Source organism: Otolemur garnettii, unplaced genomic scaffold (assembly GCF_000181295.1).
Source record: "Otolemur garnettii isolate 467f Iridium unplaced genomic scaffold, OtoGar3 scaffold00071, whole genome shotgun sequence".
NCBI classification, from domain to species: domain Eukaryota; kingdom Metazoa; phylum Chordata; class Mammalia; order Primates; family Galagidae; genus Otolemur; species Otolemur garnettii.
The window spans coordinates 3807090-3822943 of NW_003852466.1; the positions used below are offsets into that span (position 1 = coordinate 3807090).

The 15854-nt window shown below is 36.6% G+C and overlaps 1 protein-coding gene across 3 annotated transcripts in view; it reads left to right on the forward strand.

Moving 5' to 3' along the window:
* The window catches only part of PLAG1 (PLAG1 zinc finger), a 53704-nt gene extending 39297 nt beyond the window's left edge, over positions 1-14407 (forward strand). The window contains exons 2-4 of one of the 3 annotated variants that reach the window (XM_003793679.2): positions 9547-9645; positions 12062-12420; positions 12942-14202. In XM_003793679.2, the coding sequence (XP_003793727.1) occupies positions 12179-12420; positions 12942-14199 (1500 nt within the window). In that variant the 5' untranslated portion in view covers positions 9547-9645; positions 12062-12178 and the 3' untranslated portion in view covers positions 14200-14202. Of the gene's footprint in view, positions 1-9303; positions 9646-12061; positions 12421-12941 lie in introns of those variants that run through there. The other 2 variants (XM_012807553.1, XM_003793680.2) reach the window with 2 other exon arrangements.
* The last annotated feature ends 1447 nt before the right edge of the window (positions 14408-15854 follow it).

The window sequence follows — 15854 nt, forward strand, 5'->3', positions numbered from 1 at the left end:
GGCTATTTTTTGGTTGCAGCCGTCATTGTTGTTTTGGCGGATCCGGGCTGGGGATTCGAACCTGCCACCTTAGGTGTACGTGGCTGGCACCTTAGCCAGTTGAGCTATAGGCGCCGAGCCAGGTGTATTTCTTAATGTGAAATTTCTTAATGTGAAATTCACCTGTTAAAACAATATAAGAAGGTGTATATTCTGCAGCCACATTTAGCTCATGTGGTCCTAGAGAACAGGGATCATGTCTGTTTTCAGCCATAGTAATTTAGATCCATGCATCTGTAATAAGTTGTTGGTAACATTTATTCCATCCATGTCATAGATTTACCTTACTAGAGTGGTAACCATGTATAACTGAGCATTGACTCTCTCCTTTGAGGAGATAAAGCAGGTGATTCTCTGCTTAGAACTTCTGGTGTCCCTTTTCTCTCTTGGTTAATATCCCTAGAGGTTGGTCTTTATAATCTGCATAAAACAGAAGGATGCTGAGGATAACCCAAAACATTGAGTATGTTTTGAGTTTTCTTTGTGTTGCTGAAAATGGACCTGCCTTTGGGAATTCAACTGAAAACAAATAGTATTGGCTCGGCACCTGTAGCACAGTAGTTATGGCGCCAGCCACATGCACCAAGGCTGGTGGGTTCCAGCCCAGCCTAGGCCAGCTAAACAACAATGACAACTGTAACCAAAAAATAGCCAGGCATTGTGGCAGGCACTTGTAGTCCCAACTACTTAGGAGACAGAGACAAAACAATCGCTTAACCTCAAGAATTTGAGGTTGCTGTGAGTTGTGATGCTACGGCACTCTACCAAGGACGACATAGTGAGACTCTGTCTCAAAAAAAAAAAAAAAAACAGAAAAGAAAATAAATAGTATTCACAGCATAAAGACTAACCCAGGAGACCAGGAATTGTCCCCGGCTCCTTTACTCTGCTGCTTCTTTAGTGGTTTACTGAGTCCACCACTCAGCAAACCTGTGCTGAGGTCACTTTGTGACCTGTCCAGGCCACTCTGGACAGATGGCCTGGTCTGTGACCCAGGAAAGAACTCAGGGGGCAGGATTTCTCCCTCAGCTATTACTCAGAACAAGATAGATACCACAAAAAAATTTTCAGAAAATTGTGTTATTGGGAAGGTAGTGGATGTTTGTAGACTATAAATAAAGAAAATAAACAGCAAATTTAAGAAATGACAATGAAGTAGACATATTTTACCCAATAAAAATAGGTGACTGTTATTCAGGGAATAAATATGTAATGTAGGGCTATTGGTTTGTTTATCTTTCATTTTTCAATGTGCTATAAATATTTTGTTTGTAACAGAATCTAAGCTAGATTTTTCAACAAAGTACAAAGAATATGTATAAGTGATGCTGAATAAAAAACAATTTGGTTCGTGTACCATTAACCAGATTGGTCTGACTTTTGGAATTTCACACTAATTCTTCTTTTCTTTTTAGGTTGCCTCTTGGTGCTGCCTTGGCCGTATTTGGCACCCAGAATGCTTCATTCTGTGACGGTCTATTAATAAGGTGCCTTGCTAGAGTGTGGAGCAGGGCTTCAGGTAGGTGGCTTTTACATTATATGGCATGACTTTCAAAGTGATCAGTTATTCCAGTTTCTAAGGAATGTGAGATATAATATTAAAAGCTTTGAAAAACATGCCACATAATAAGCATGCCACTTACGCTCTTAGGGTCTGTCACCTGTCCTGTGTTCAGCAGGACTGCGTTCCTAATTACAGTCTGATGGAGGCTTGGAACACAGGCAAGGAGCAGTCTGCCTCTCGGTACAGCATGCATAACTGCTAGAGAAGCTTATTTGCTCCTGTTTCCCAGATAGCCCACAGATAAACACTTACGCTCCTCCTTCTCTGAATCTTGCGCAGTGATAGACTATCCATCCATGTTGCCACTGTATTTTTTTCTATCTTCTGGGAAGGATCTGATTACCTATGGGCAGGTGGAGAATGGAGCTAGATTTGTCCATGGCGATGGGGCAGATATGAGAATAAGGAATCCAGTGCGACAGGAGTAATTTGCTAGTGTTGTTGGAGAGAGGACACACACAGTCATCTAGATTTCCCAGCCTGTAGATGCGCAGTGGTACAGAATCAAGGTGTACCAATACTTGGAAATCCAGGCACACATGGATTTGGCACCAGGTAAGTCTGTCAGCAAGACACTGAACACAGGGTAGGGGTTCAGAGGCAAGGACCTCCAGCTCTACGATGGGGAGATTGGAAAAAGCAAAAAGGGCTGTGTCAGGGGATGGGCTCAAGCTTCTGACCTCTCCATTTGATGGATTTGACGGCAGACCAGGGCCCTTGCCCTGGGTCAAGAGGACTTGGGCAGGGACTCACAATATATGTAGACAGGACTTTACAATCAAATTAAGGGTACACAACTTAACCTGGTTAAAAGTTTCCAATAAGCATAACATTCTATGGAGAGTAAGCAAAAAATTAATTACCAAGTTAGCATAAATTTGTAGTCATTTATATAATATAAATATTGTTTTTAAATAAATAAAAAGATGTTAGTGGGTTTTTATGGGTTATGGATCCTCTCCTACTTAACTGTAGTTTTTAAACTTATTTTTAGTAGCTAGAAAAAGGGCAAAAAATTAATTACTAGACCAAAGTATATTTATGTAAGCAGTCAGAAATTTTCTTTGATCTTTTCAACATCATTCTCACATTTTAATTTCACTTGAAAAATGTCCTCTTTAAAGATTTTGAATTTTACTTTATTTCTTTTTCCTTTCCATAGAATTTCATTGGCTATATGTAAACAGTAAATCCTGACCAGTACAGATTCTGTGTGTTTAAGGAGCCCTGGAGTAGGACATTTGAAGGCAGAAGTGTTCTGAAAACCCAGGCTGGCTGAGTGCAGCCCAGGTTTGTCTGTGAGCCCGTCAGTCTTCTAAGTAGCATGTGCTTAAGGCTCCCGAGCTTTCCAGGTCCAAGGAGGCAGGTTCTGCTTCTCCCAGGGACACAGCAGGAGTACAGACTCCCAGGCGGTGATGTTGCTTCCTTAAGTTCCTACCCCTCCTCTAAAACAAACCAACCATTTAATTCTGTGGGTCTTGTCTTCTGTGCTTGCTTTATAATTCATTTGAGATTTCAGGAGCCCTGAAACATTTAAGTACTAGCTTTGATGGACTACAGTTCTGTTTAGCAAATGTTTGTTGGATGTCTGTTACATCCCAGGGCACTGATCAGGTGCTGGAGTTACAAGAATAAATAATAGTCTCCCTATAGATGGATTTATGGTCACCAAGGGAGAAACAAGTCAGGCATGCCAAAAAAAAAATTCTAAATTTCAAAAAGAGTTTATAGTCTATGATAGAGATAAAATGTTTGAAGAGGTAAGGGTTTTACGGTCATTCTTGCTCAAGTAGAATTGGTCAAGGAATATATAAGTTATCAAATGTCTTCTAATTGTGCCAGCTTGGACAGTGCTTGGGTTCCACTCAAGGAAAGAAGAGAGTGGCCACCCCTGACTTGATAGTTCTGCTTAGAACTGATCCTGTTTATTTTCACCTAGGTGGGAATAAATGAAAGTGGTTGTTTCTAGAAGTGATTGTATCCTGGACAGCCACCTTGGCACAGCTTGGGGAGAACAGATTGATGACACATGCAGACTGGGACCTAGATGTGAATTCTGTTTTCATTACAGTTTTTCCCGTTACTTACAAGCATCAGCACATACACTCAGCAGCATTTATACCACAACACAAGCCCACATTTAAACTTCACTTTCCTTTAAGTTGGCTTAAAACTAATTCTCTGCTTTAGCTTTTTTAGCTAATTGGAACTTCCCTTACACTTTTATTATTGCATTTAAGTTCTACTTTTTGTTTGAATTTATAGACAGATTTAGTTATGCTTGAGATGCTTGAGAGTTCAAAGGTGAAATCTGGATTATTCTTTATTTGTGACTTTAATATTCAAAGCATTAGGCAATTAATCATACATGAATGGAGGTATAGTCTCCAAACACTTAGGGTCCTTTACCATGAAATTTTTATAGTTGGTGTCACACATCTTTATTGCAATCCCAGAAATTTAAGGTGTTAATAGGAATAAGATAAAGAATTCATCACAGTTGGAGATCTGTGCAGTCTTCAGGTCATGCTGACCTCGAGGCTCCCTACTTTATCAGCCAGGTCACTAATATTCTGAAAATGTTGTATGCAAAAAAAGCCCAGGAAATCTTCTAAAATAGTTAGAGTCTTGGTTAAGTGCTTTATGTTCAAACGTAATCGCGGCTCTTTGCTCTCTGTCAGCATCACTGCTTCCCTTTTGCGCAACTCCTCTCTGCCCTCCTGTTTGCAAATACTGATTGCCCTGTGTGAAGAACATGAACACACCCCAGTGTGGGACCATCTCTGTATTTGTTAGTGTGTTTCTTTTGAAGAGAATATACAATAATAGGTACACCCATCCTCTAAAGGGAAGGTCTACATTATAGATCATTTTAAAACCTTTTTAAAAAGAAGAAAACTTTTTAACTTAACTTGACATTTTGCTCCATTAAGATAAGTAAATACGGAAAATATTTACTGAATTAGAAGATAGAATTTATTTGGTATGCCATCTCCATGGGGTTATCTGGGTGCTCTAGAAAGTGAGTGGCTTGAAAAGGAAGGTCCTAATTGTACAGATGTGAAAACTGATGTTGGGGTTTCCTGCTTCCACTTTGGAACTTGTTGAGTTTTTCATATTGGTTCTTAAAAACAAGCAGATCTGCTATTTTCCTTCACTTCTTTATTACTTATTTATTTAATTTGCACTTTAAATATAAGGTATTTCTAAACATCAAGAAGGCTCATTTTTATGGTAAATTTTATAAAGATTATCTTAGAACTACATTTTAATGAATTGCTCAAAATAAAAATATTAAATACAGTAACTTAGAAAGGGTATCCTTTTTTGATTAATTTTAGTTAACTGTTAATATATGAAAATAAATATATGAATATAAATAAATTCTATATTCTAGTTATAAAATGAGTTCTTAGGGAGCCTGCATAACTCAGGTGAGTTGAGCACACCTCTTGGCTGTGTCTCCTACCTCTCAGTGGGTGCTCCTCCTGCTCTCTGCTTCCCTCTGTCGAGATCAGCCCCATTCAAGGGACTTACCATCCTTCCTGCTCCATGCCAGGCACATCAGGCACCAGGCATGTTTTCACTTTGGGACTTTTTATTAGGAATTTGGGTTTAATTAATATTATCTACTGGTTGATTCCTTAATAATAAGATCAATTAGGGAATGCCTGTTCTCTGAAGCAAAAGTAACTATTTTAGATAGCTGTCTATTATTTTAATTGCTATTATTTTAATCTAAGACTTCAAATAGCTGCTTAGTTTCAAAAAATAATGTTTCTTTTAGCTTATTCAACTTGTTGAACCAAACTATGTCCCTACCACATATTATCTTTGACTTGAACGTACATATGTACAGTAATTCCTTGGTATCCATACGGGATTCGTTCCACGACCTCCCTGGTAACCTGGGTTACTAACCAGAGTCTGAAGATTGTCAAGGCTCTGAAGTAAAGTGGTGTAGTATTTGCATATAACCTGTTCACATCTTCGCCCTGTATGTCAAATCGTCTCTAGATTACCTGTAATACCTAATACAGTGTAAGAGCTGTTATAGTGTATTATGTTGGGAATAATGACCCTCCACCCCCCAAAAAAAGATGTCTGTACATACTCAGTGCAGATGCATTTTTGTTTGATATTTTTGCTCTTGGTTGGCTGAGTCCCCAGATGTGGAACCCTACACATCTGCAGGATCGGCTTACGTTCTGTGGTGATTGAGCAAACCTGTCAGTATGTTGCCAGGAAGCACTTCCCTGTTTTAATATTTTCATTCATTGCATAGTTAATAGCTGCCTTTCATGAGAGACATCACTGAATAAAACTGACACAGCTCCTTCCGTTGTGCTATCTTTAGTTGATTTTTCATTCTCTTGTAAGTTTTTATAATTGCAAGATAGATGTTTTTCTTTTACTACTACTATCATTTTAATAACTAGTAAGTGATTTTATAAACCTATATAAATTGAATACCATAAAAACTTCCAAATTATCATACAAGCTCTTTGAAGTTATTTTTTTTTAAATGTTCTAAGTATGCTGTTGCCCTAACTTCAGAGTTGACTGTCTCCGGTGATGTTAACTTGTTAGTAGTTTCTTCCACATTATTTAAAACTCTGTTGTGTTTCATACACACAAAATATTAACAACTGGTAAGTTTCTTTTTGCAACCTACCTTATTTACTTTATATGAAAAACATGTTTTAAGGAAATTTTGACATTTTCTAAATTGTTTATTAATGGCATTTCATGATCAGCGTGAGGGAGAATAAAGCTTTGATGGCTGATGGCATTTTCCCTTAACTAATAAAATCTGTGTTTGACTTTTAAATATGAAAGCATTATTGATGTGCAAGGTAAGTATAAAAATCCACAGCTGTTAACAAAATGATTGTGGTAACTATGGAATTTTAAAATATAGAAACAGTTTCAATACAGGCCTCTTTTGTTGGCATCTCAGAGGAATTGGATTTAGAGGACTCTGATGTGATTCATTTTTGCTTGTCTTTCTGAGTCACTGTTTTAGAATAATGAGCACATTCCCTCTAGCTATAATTTCTACCTATACAAACTTGAAGTTGTTCTGGAAACAAAATATCTCTTCTAATACCAACAAAAACTTGAAGGGTATTCTAAAATGCTGTTTTGTCCTACAGCAATTTGAGATGACTATATGTATTAATTTTTTTATGAGTCACAGTTCTTCAGACCAAGGCAAAGAAGAATTTTTATCACTTGAAAAGCACAGTAGTCAATCTTTAAGATTATTTTTTTTAAGTAGACAAGAAAAACCTGGGCACATTTTCACTACAGACTTTTCAAAATAGTTAATAGTTTCAGTAATTTAATTTTTTTAATACTGTAAAAGAGAAAACACAATTTTAGCTAACTTTTAGTTAGTATTACATGAATACAGTGGGTATATTTATGTTTATTATGTCATTCTAAATAAGTATTAATTCTGACCAGCTCTTAATTTCCTTTGGAGAAATATTTAGCAGTCCTTTGAAATTATTATATTTGGCAACTTATAAGAACTCAAAATGGGTTGAATTTTAGGAAGTTAACCCAAACTCTTATGTTTTGTGATAAAATAAGTTAAAATGATGGCCTTATTTATTGTTTTAATTCAGACTGTGAAATATTATATATCTCAGGGGTAATTTGTAGACTAGTCAAAACAAGAAACATAATTTTTTTTTTCTTTTTGAGACAGAGTCTCACATTGTCGCCCTCAGGAGAGTGCCATGGCATCATAGCTCACAGCAATCTCAAACTCTTAGGCTCAAGTGATTCTCTTGCCTTAGACTCCTGAGTAGCTGGGACTACAGTTTTTAGAGATGGGATATCTTGCTCAGTCTAGTCTCGAAACTGTGAGTTCAGGTAGTCCACCTACCTTGGCTTCCTAGAATGCTAGGGTTATAAGTGTCAGCCACCACGCCCAGCCCCAGGAAATATAATTTTAAACTATATTGAAATATTTAGATGTTCAAGTATTTTTATTATAAAATGCCATTGAACAGTAAGCATAAGTATTTTATAAATTTATTTGAGATGCAATAAAATTGATATTGATTAGAGAAAGAAGGAAAATACATAAATTTATTGTTTGCTAATTAACTTTAGTTTTATAATTTTTACTTCTCAAATAGTTATATAGTCAGATATACTCATTATTATTTAATAGCTGTTTAAATTATGCAAAACTTCTTTGTAAACTCTCTTTAAATGCTTTGAGTCTTAAATGTATTTCCTTTTGGAAATCATATTTGGTAGCTCTAATAGAAAAAGTAGACTCTCTTCCTGTTCTGATCTTTTAGTGACAGGATTTATTTACTTGAAAATTGGTTTGCTAACCTGTCTTGTCGTGGAGTACAGTCAAACAAAGTGAAACAGAAGTTGAGGGCATATACCCCTTTTGACAACACCTGTGATGTCAAGTTGTTCCATTTCTGTGGTCCTCTTCCCTTATTAAAATGGCAAAGATGAAAATTGCATCCACCTCTCAGGGCATTGAATTCCAGGGAGATAATAGAGATGAAAACACTCTGAACTTGTAAGGTATTTATATTATTAAAATAACAATACACAAAATGGTCTTTCATATACTTATTTATACTATCAAAATCTCAGTATGTGCCCTGGGCAAGTAAGTATTTACAAAGTTAATTCTGATATGCAGAATTCAGTTCTTCTATTCATGCATGTCCTGTGCTTTATAAAAGAATGGAGCTTTTGCTTTTTTTAAAATATCTTTTATAGGCCTGAATTTTTATTATCTTTTAAACTATGAAAATAATGCTGCTTCAAATATACCTTTCGTATTTTTGTAATGATGCTTGAATGCCTTCTTTTAAATACTTTATTTAGACACCTTCAAATTCTTAAATTATGTTAAAATTTTATTTCAGGAGAAATTATATTTGTGTGTAGGACTTTAAACTTATTTAATGGAACCTGTCATTGATGAATCCTTTTGTTTTTGTGTTATAACTATTTGATTTATGCTACTCCTCTCAATTTACATTATTCTTATAATCATGGTTTCTAAATGTTCATCTTTCACATTAGAGTTTACTAATCTCTCTATGCCTTGTACTCTATAATAATAGATAATTTTAGATTTTTCTGCCTTTTTAACATTTTTACATTTATTTTTGTGATCAAGAATTATTAACAGTATTTTTTTCTGGGCACGTATGTTCTCATATACTAATTATGATGCTACTAGGTAGACATTTTGAATCTATTTGAAGATTTTTTCAACAGTGATCTCTTAAAGCAAATGATGCTTTCTTCCTAAAACCCCCTTCTCCTGTAACAAACTTATATTTAACTTCTCTTTTGTGCTTTTGAAATCTTAAAAGTGCATACTTTCTACTTTTAAGCAATCCTTGCAGCAGTCTAAAAAATAATTTGGCAGGTATCACAGGTAGCAAAGTGTAGCTCCGAGAAGCCCCAGCTGCACAGGTGTGTGCAGTGTGGGTGTGAGTGCTTTCCTCAGGAGCCTGTGGCTCTTTGGTGAGGTTCCTGATGTTCATCCCAAGAACTAAGTGTCACATCGATAATATTATAAAGCATAATGAAATTTTGATCAGTTTGGCTTATAACATGTAACCCTAATATCCGTTTTTCTCAGCAAGTAAGTTAGATTTTTTTAATTAAATTAAGTTTGGGAAAGATGTGGGGAGTCATTCAGCATCACGAATTGCCATTTATCTAGGTAATACTATTTTACTTTTTATTTCTGCATTTATTTGGCCATGTAAATGTGCTTAAAACTAATAAAAATATGCAATTGGTGACAATTAATGCATGTCTTGTCCGCAGAGAATAGAATATAAGCATGTGCCATGAAATTGCAATTCTTTTATGCTGTATTTTCTGTCAGTTACACACTGATTGCATTTAGAGGATAGTCCATTCTTACTTTTTTTCCATAGATTGGCCAAAATGGGAAGGATTGGATTCCGTTCTCTTCCACGAAGAGTCAATGGGACTGGCTAAGATCAAAGTCTGAGGCTTTTTCCATCTGTAATCAGGTATGCATTGAACAAAAATCACTGTAATTCTATGCATGTGCCTTTAAAGTATTTGATATGCATATTTTGAATGTGGTCCTTTATTATATGTTGAACGCACAGCCTTATCTTATGCACCTGTTATAATTAATTTGAGTTATGTAACATATTGAAATTAAAAAGTATTATCAGATGTGAAAAAATTTTCAGCTGGTCTTAGAAAAGTGTAATATTTGAAATCAGTGCAATTCTTCATTGCTCAGTATGTACATCCAGAGATAACAGAATTAATTGTCAATAATTTAATTTTAAAACAATCAAATGTTTGTGTTATTTCATGGTATGCTTTTAATATTTTTTTAAATAACTTAGAAATTATTTTTTCTCAGCTAGAATTGTCTGCCTAATACGCTTGGATCTTGTAACACCATAGCAAATATGACCAGTCTCTGAAATATTTCCAGATATTAATTATTTGCAGGGACACTTTGCATTCCATTTTGGTTTTGGAATAGGAAAATGATCAGGTTGTTTCCCACAGTGTTCTAAATAAGTGCATAAAAGCATCATGTTAGGAAATCAAATACTACAAATTAGTTTTTTTTTTCCTGCCTTGGCAGAGTGCTTTATAACGTCATTACTGGTTATAGCAGAATAGCTGTTCAGGTATTTCTGAGGGTGGCAGAGGAGCTGTCTTCTAAATGAGAATAAGGAAAAGAGCAAGTCCTCGAGTTGTAGAAAATCTAAAACCAGAGGGAACCTATTATGTTAGCATCGGTAATGTCAGTTGCATTGTTAATGTCACTTTTAAGCTGTAAGAGGGACTCCTAGACAATTTGATCAATACGCAGGCCTTGCTTGTATCTACCTAATAAAGATGAGAGGACACTGATGAACATACACAAGTGCTTTATAACTTTAATCAAATGAGTGGATAATTGCTATATTCTGCCTATTCAGGAATAGCCTCTGCACTAAAATACAAAAGACCTATCATAACATGCACTTAATTTTACAACAGTAGGTATTTAGAGCTCTTACAGAAGTATTCCTAGAATCTATGAAAGTCAGTATAATAGACCTAGCTTGTGAAGGCAAGGGTCAGTCTCATGCAAAAACACAAGGGATATAAGGAGGTTGGTTTTTAAAATACGTAGTGGGTAAAAACTTCAATTGATTAGTTGATAAAAGTCATTTAGCCACGTTCAGCTTTTTAATTTAAAAATCTTACCTTTTAAAAAGAAGGAGCAGGTATTCTCACGTCTGTGGCCTCTTAACGTGGAGAACATTTAGCTTGACTACCATTCACAGTCCTTGAAGAAGCTTAACTCCTTTTGTCAGTTACATATACGGGAAGTTGGCTTTCCTCCTGTGAGAAAGAAGAGTTGATAAATGTACTACGTCTTGTGTATAAATTTTCAAAGTTCCGTTCTAAATTTTTTGTTTAGAAAGACAAATTCTTTCCTGTCCAGTATATACATTTCATACTTTCTCACAGCTCCAATAAATTGAAACTTTTTACTAAGCTGAAATCCCTTTTGAATGATAGATTCTTGCATAGGTGTTGTGTACTAAGTCAGACGTCTCAACAGGTCTGCTGCACACAGGTTGCAGGTATGTCAAAAGGCTGACCCCTCACCTCCCAGAGAAGCCTAATGACTCCAGCTTATCTGCTGACTTCAGTGTGCCGAGGGAACACGGTCATTTTCTATGAGGTGAAAAGCGTTGAGGAAAATTACTTTAGGTATATCTTTCCCCATGTTCTTTGTCTACTATAGCATCCAAAGATTTTACCATTTCACGAGTGCATATTTGTTAGGAAGATAAATCGTTTCTGGTTTTGGCTCAGAAATCCTTCAGAGTATGATGACACTGGTATAAAGAGTAAATTTGCACCTTAGGTGGTGCATTCAACTCTTTCAGGCTTCTAGTGTCTATGCATGAATTGCTTCTTCAGTGATTCAGTGGTTCACAAGGTGCCTAAAAGAGTTTTCAGTTGTTTATCTCTATTTTCTTACCATTCAGGGTCTGACTAGAGCTGATGTGCACAATCAAAATGATCTTTAGACACTGAAGTATTTGCTGAAACGTCATTGTTTTTAGTCACATTTATGTTTTCTAATTCCTTGTGAAAATTGAAGCTTAATAATGCCACTTTTAGAGTTATATTTGATGTTTCGCAAGAGTTCCTGAAATCACTACTACCATGTCTAAGTACATTTGTCAGGTGGAATTTCAGGGTGTGCATGAACTGTTCATTCTGAGCAATGCATTTATATGTGTTTTGACAAATATAAAGAAACCTACAGATATTACATTAGACCAGCTGAATCCGTTTTATTGGTTTCTTTTTTAATTCAAAAGCATCACATAGCAAATAAAATTTTTAAAAATTGAGTTTAGTTACAAACTAGTTGTTTCTTATTTTTTTTTCCAGTCCCTTTTTGCTTTCTTTTACGACCACATGAAACTTGAGAAGCCACCTAAAGCTATATCATTTAGTGGAGTTGGGCAGTTCCCAAGTGTCCAACAAGAAGGCCTGGTTTAGGCTGCGATGGCCACTGTCATTCCTGGTGATTTGTCAGAAGTAAGAGATACCCAGAAAGTCCCTTCAGGGAAACGTAAGCGTGGTGAAACCAAACCAAGAAAAAACTTTACTTGCCAACTGTGTGACAAGGCCTTTAACAGTGTTGAGAAATTAAAGGTTCACTCCTACTCTCACACAGGAGAGAGGCCCTACAAGTGCACACAACAAGACTGCACCAAGGCCTTTGTTTCTAAGTACAAATTACAAAGGTATTCAACTTATTTGTCTTTCAGATTATATTTTCTCTTATGTTGGCTATTTGAAGCCATTGTAAACGTATGTATTTGTATACACATTTTCCGGCTGACTTGCAGAGAGGAAATGTTAAGTAGATTAGACCTTGGCTAGCTTTTAATATTCTAAATCACATACTTTTATGTTTTAGTGTCTTTGGATTTTTTAAAATAATATGCTTAATGAGAATAGAATTTCCATTTGTAGAAAGAAATTGCAACAAGAACAGGGTATGGACGTTACGTGAGTATATTCAGTCTTGTTCATTTGGTTCTATAATGATAGCTAAAAATCAGCAAAAACTGAAGTGGCAACTTAAATGGCTCAAGTTTTGCAGTGTATAGGTGTATTAACTATCCTTGTGGTATATGTTAAGTTAAAGTTTCCATTATTAAGGGAATTCTGTGTTAGCATAATAGTTTAGCATCCATTTGAAAAGTGAATACATGCCAGTTTTGTCATGATAATTACTTACAGAATATATCTGTGTTTAAAGGCACATGGCTACTCATTCTCCTGAGAAAACCCACAAGTGTAATTATTGTGAGAAAATGTTTCACCGGAAAGATCATCTGAAGAATCATCTCCACACACATGACCCTAACAAAGAGACGTTTAAGTGTGAAGAATGTGGCAAGAACTATAATACCAAGCTTGGATTTAAACGTCACTTGGCCTTGCATGCTGCAACAAGCGGTGACCTCACCTGCAAGGTGTGTTTGCAGACTTTTGAAAGCACAGGAGTGCTTCTGGAGCACCTTAAATCTCATGCAGGCAAGTCATCCGGTGGGGTTAAGGAGAAAAAGCACCAGTGCGAACATTGTGACCGCCGGTTCTACACCCGAAAGGATGTCCGGAGACACATGGTGGTGCACACTGGAAGGAAGGACTTCCTCTGTCAGTACTGTGCACAGAGATTTGGGCGAAAGGATCATCTGACTCGACATATGAAGAAGAGTCATAATCAAGAGCTTCTGAAGGTCAAAACAGAACCAGTGGATTTCCTGGATCCATTTACCTGCAACGTGTCTGTGCCTATAAAAGATGAGCTCCTTCCAGTGATGTCCCTGCCTTCCAGTGAACTCCTGTCGAAGCCATTCACAAACACTTTGCAGTTAAACCTCTATAACACTCCCTTTCAGTCCATGCAGAGCTCAGGATCTGCCCACCAGATGATCACAACGTTACCTTTGGGAATGACATGCCCCATAGACATGGATGCTGTACACCCCTCTCACCACCTTTCTTTCAAATATCCATTCAGTTCTACCTCATACGCAATTTCTATTCCTGAAAAAGAACAGCCATTAAAGGGGGAAATTGAGAGTTACTTGATGGAGTTACAAGGTGGCGTGCCCTCTTCATCCCAGGAGTCTCAAGCATCATCATCTAAGCTAGGGGTGGATCCTCAGATGGGGTCCCTGGATGATGGTGCGGGGGATCTCTCCCTGTCCAAAAGCTCCATCTCTATCAGTGACCCCCTAAACACACCAGCGTTGGATTTTTCTCAGTTGTTTAATTTCATACCGTTAAACGGGCCTCCCTATAATCCTCTATCTGTGGGGAGCCTTGGGATGAGCTATTCCCAAGAGGAAGCGCATTCCTCTGTTTCCCAGCTCCCCCCACAGACACAGGATCTTCAGGATCCTGCAAACACTATAGGGCTGGGGTCCCTGCACTCACTGTCCGCGGCCTTCACCAGCAGCTTAGGCACAAGCACCACCCTCCCCCGTTTCCACCAAGCGTTTCAGTAGGTTCCAGGATGAAGATTTACCACAGAAATGTTTGTGTAGCCCTGCCCGAGATGACCGTTTTTATTTTAGTGCCTACTTTAAGGCAGCATAAAGATTTCTGCTTTTGTATAATACCAGTTTTCATTAAGCCAGTATAAAATAGAAACTAGCTTTTTAAATGAGCTTTGGAACCATTTATGTTCAGTTATGTTTACCTGGGTATTTTGTCTTGATTCACTGCCAATTGTCATATTTTACAAGGTTTTTTTCATATAGGAAAGCCATTATTATTAGGAAAGTTTGATAAATCTCATGTTCAAATTACTTTTAGATCTTAAAATTTTCATTTTTACCCAATAACAATGGCTCTACCTTTTGACATTTGGCTCATTAAAAAAAAAAATTGCAACAGAATGTAAATTTTATAAAATGTACGTGAGTTAACTCAAGATTTTTAAAATTTTCACTAGCCTCATAATCAAGGGTTTCAGATGAGTTCAGACTTCATTTTGGGGAGATACTGTCAGGTTTCTTAGCTGTACCATAATTTCAGGTCAGTATGTTTTGGAGACTCGCTATTGTCTGGCTAGAGTATTTGCTGTCTTTATTCTGAGCATATACAAGGAAAACAAACCCTAACACAAAGTACCAGTATTTATAGCAAAAGAATTCCTAGTAAGGTGACAGAGCATTTCGTGTTACTTAGTAGTTGGCCCTAAAGTAGTATACAAGGCGTTTTGCCATTTTTTCAACCTTCTTAACTTGCTGTCTTTCCATTTAAAGATGTTGATAGTATATGGCATCAGTGTCTTCAGAGTCAGCATATAGATATTTCTCTTTAATATTTCTGCCTTTCACAGCCAAAGGGTGGGTCAAGTACAGCCAGCAATTTCATTTTGATTGTTGGTCCATGTTTAGTCCAGAATCTAGAGCTGTTGTAGCACAACAGACATTGTGTTTATGCCAGAGTGGACTGTCTCGGTTTCTACGCAAGGATCATGCCCCCTTTTGTCAGAGTTAAAAAGTAAATTCTTTAGGAGTAAAGAAAAAGTATATCACTTATGTCACTTCTTGCTGAATTTGACACATTTTTCGCCCAAAGCAGAAAACAAAAACAGTCCTACCCCCAGAGTATCTGTCTATTCAGTGTGAGTCCATCTTTCCTTGTGATTTTTGGTTGGGGAATGTGAAGTTAAATGCATTAGAAAACTCCTTGAGGAAGTACTACAAAGTTTTAAGTGACTAAAAATATATACAGTAAAACCACACTTGTATGCATCTCTGGGAAATGAAGGGAGTGTTACAATTTGTATTTGTCAAGAGAAATGAAGTAAAGTAGAATAAGCACTCTCCTGTTACGAAAATAGCAATCGAGAATATTGTATACACTGAATAAAACAGTTATTATAGGCTTTCCTCATGTTAGACAACCACCATTATCTTCTCAAAGGTCTAATTACTATATTTTTCTAAGCGTCAGTTGGGACATTGACCTACGGAAAATACCTATTAAACACTTGTTAACACCTTATTTTGTCACCCTATCTGCTGGGGCAGGGATGAGGGTGGGAGGTTTATAAAAGAGTATATCTCTTTAAAAATATATATCTATTCTGAGCACTCATTAGAGCCCTAGATGGAAGCTTCTTTTCCCTTTTGTAGGGCCAGTTTTCACT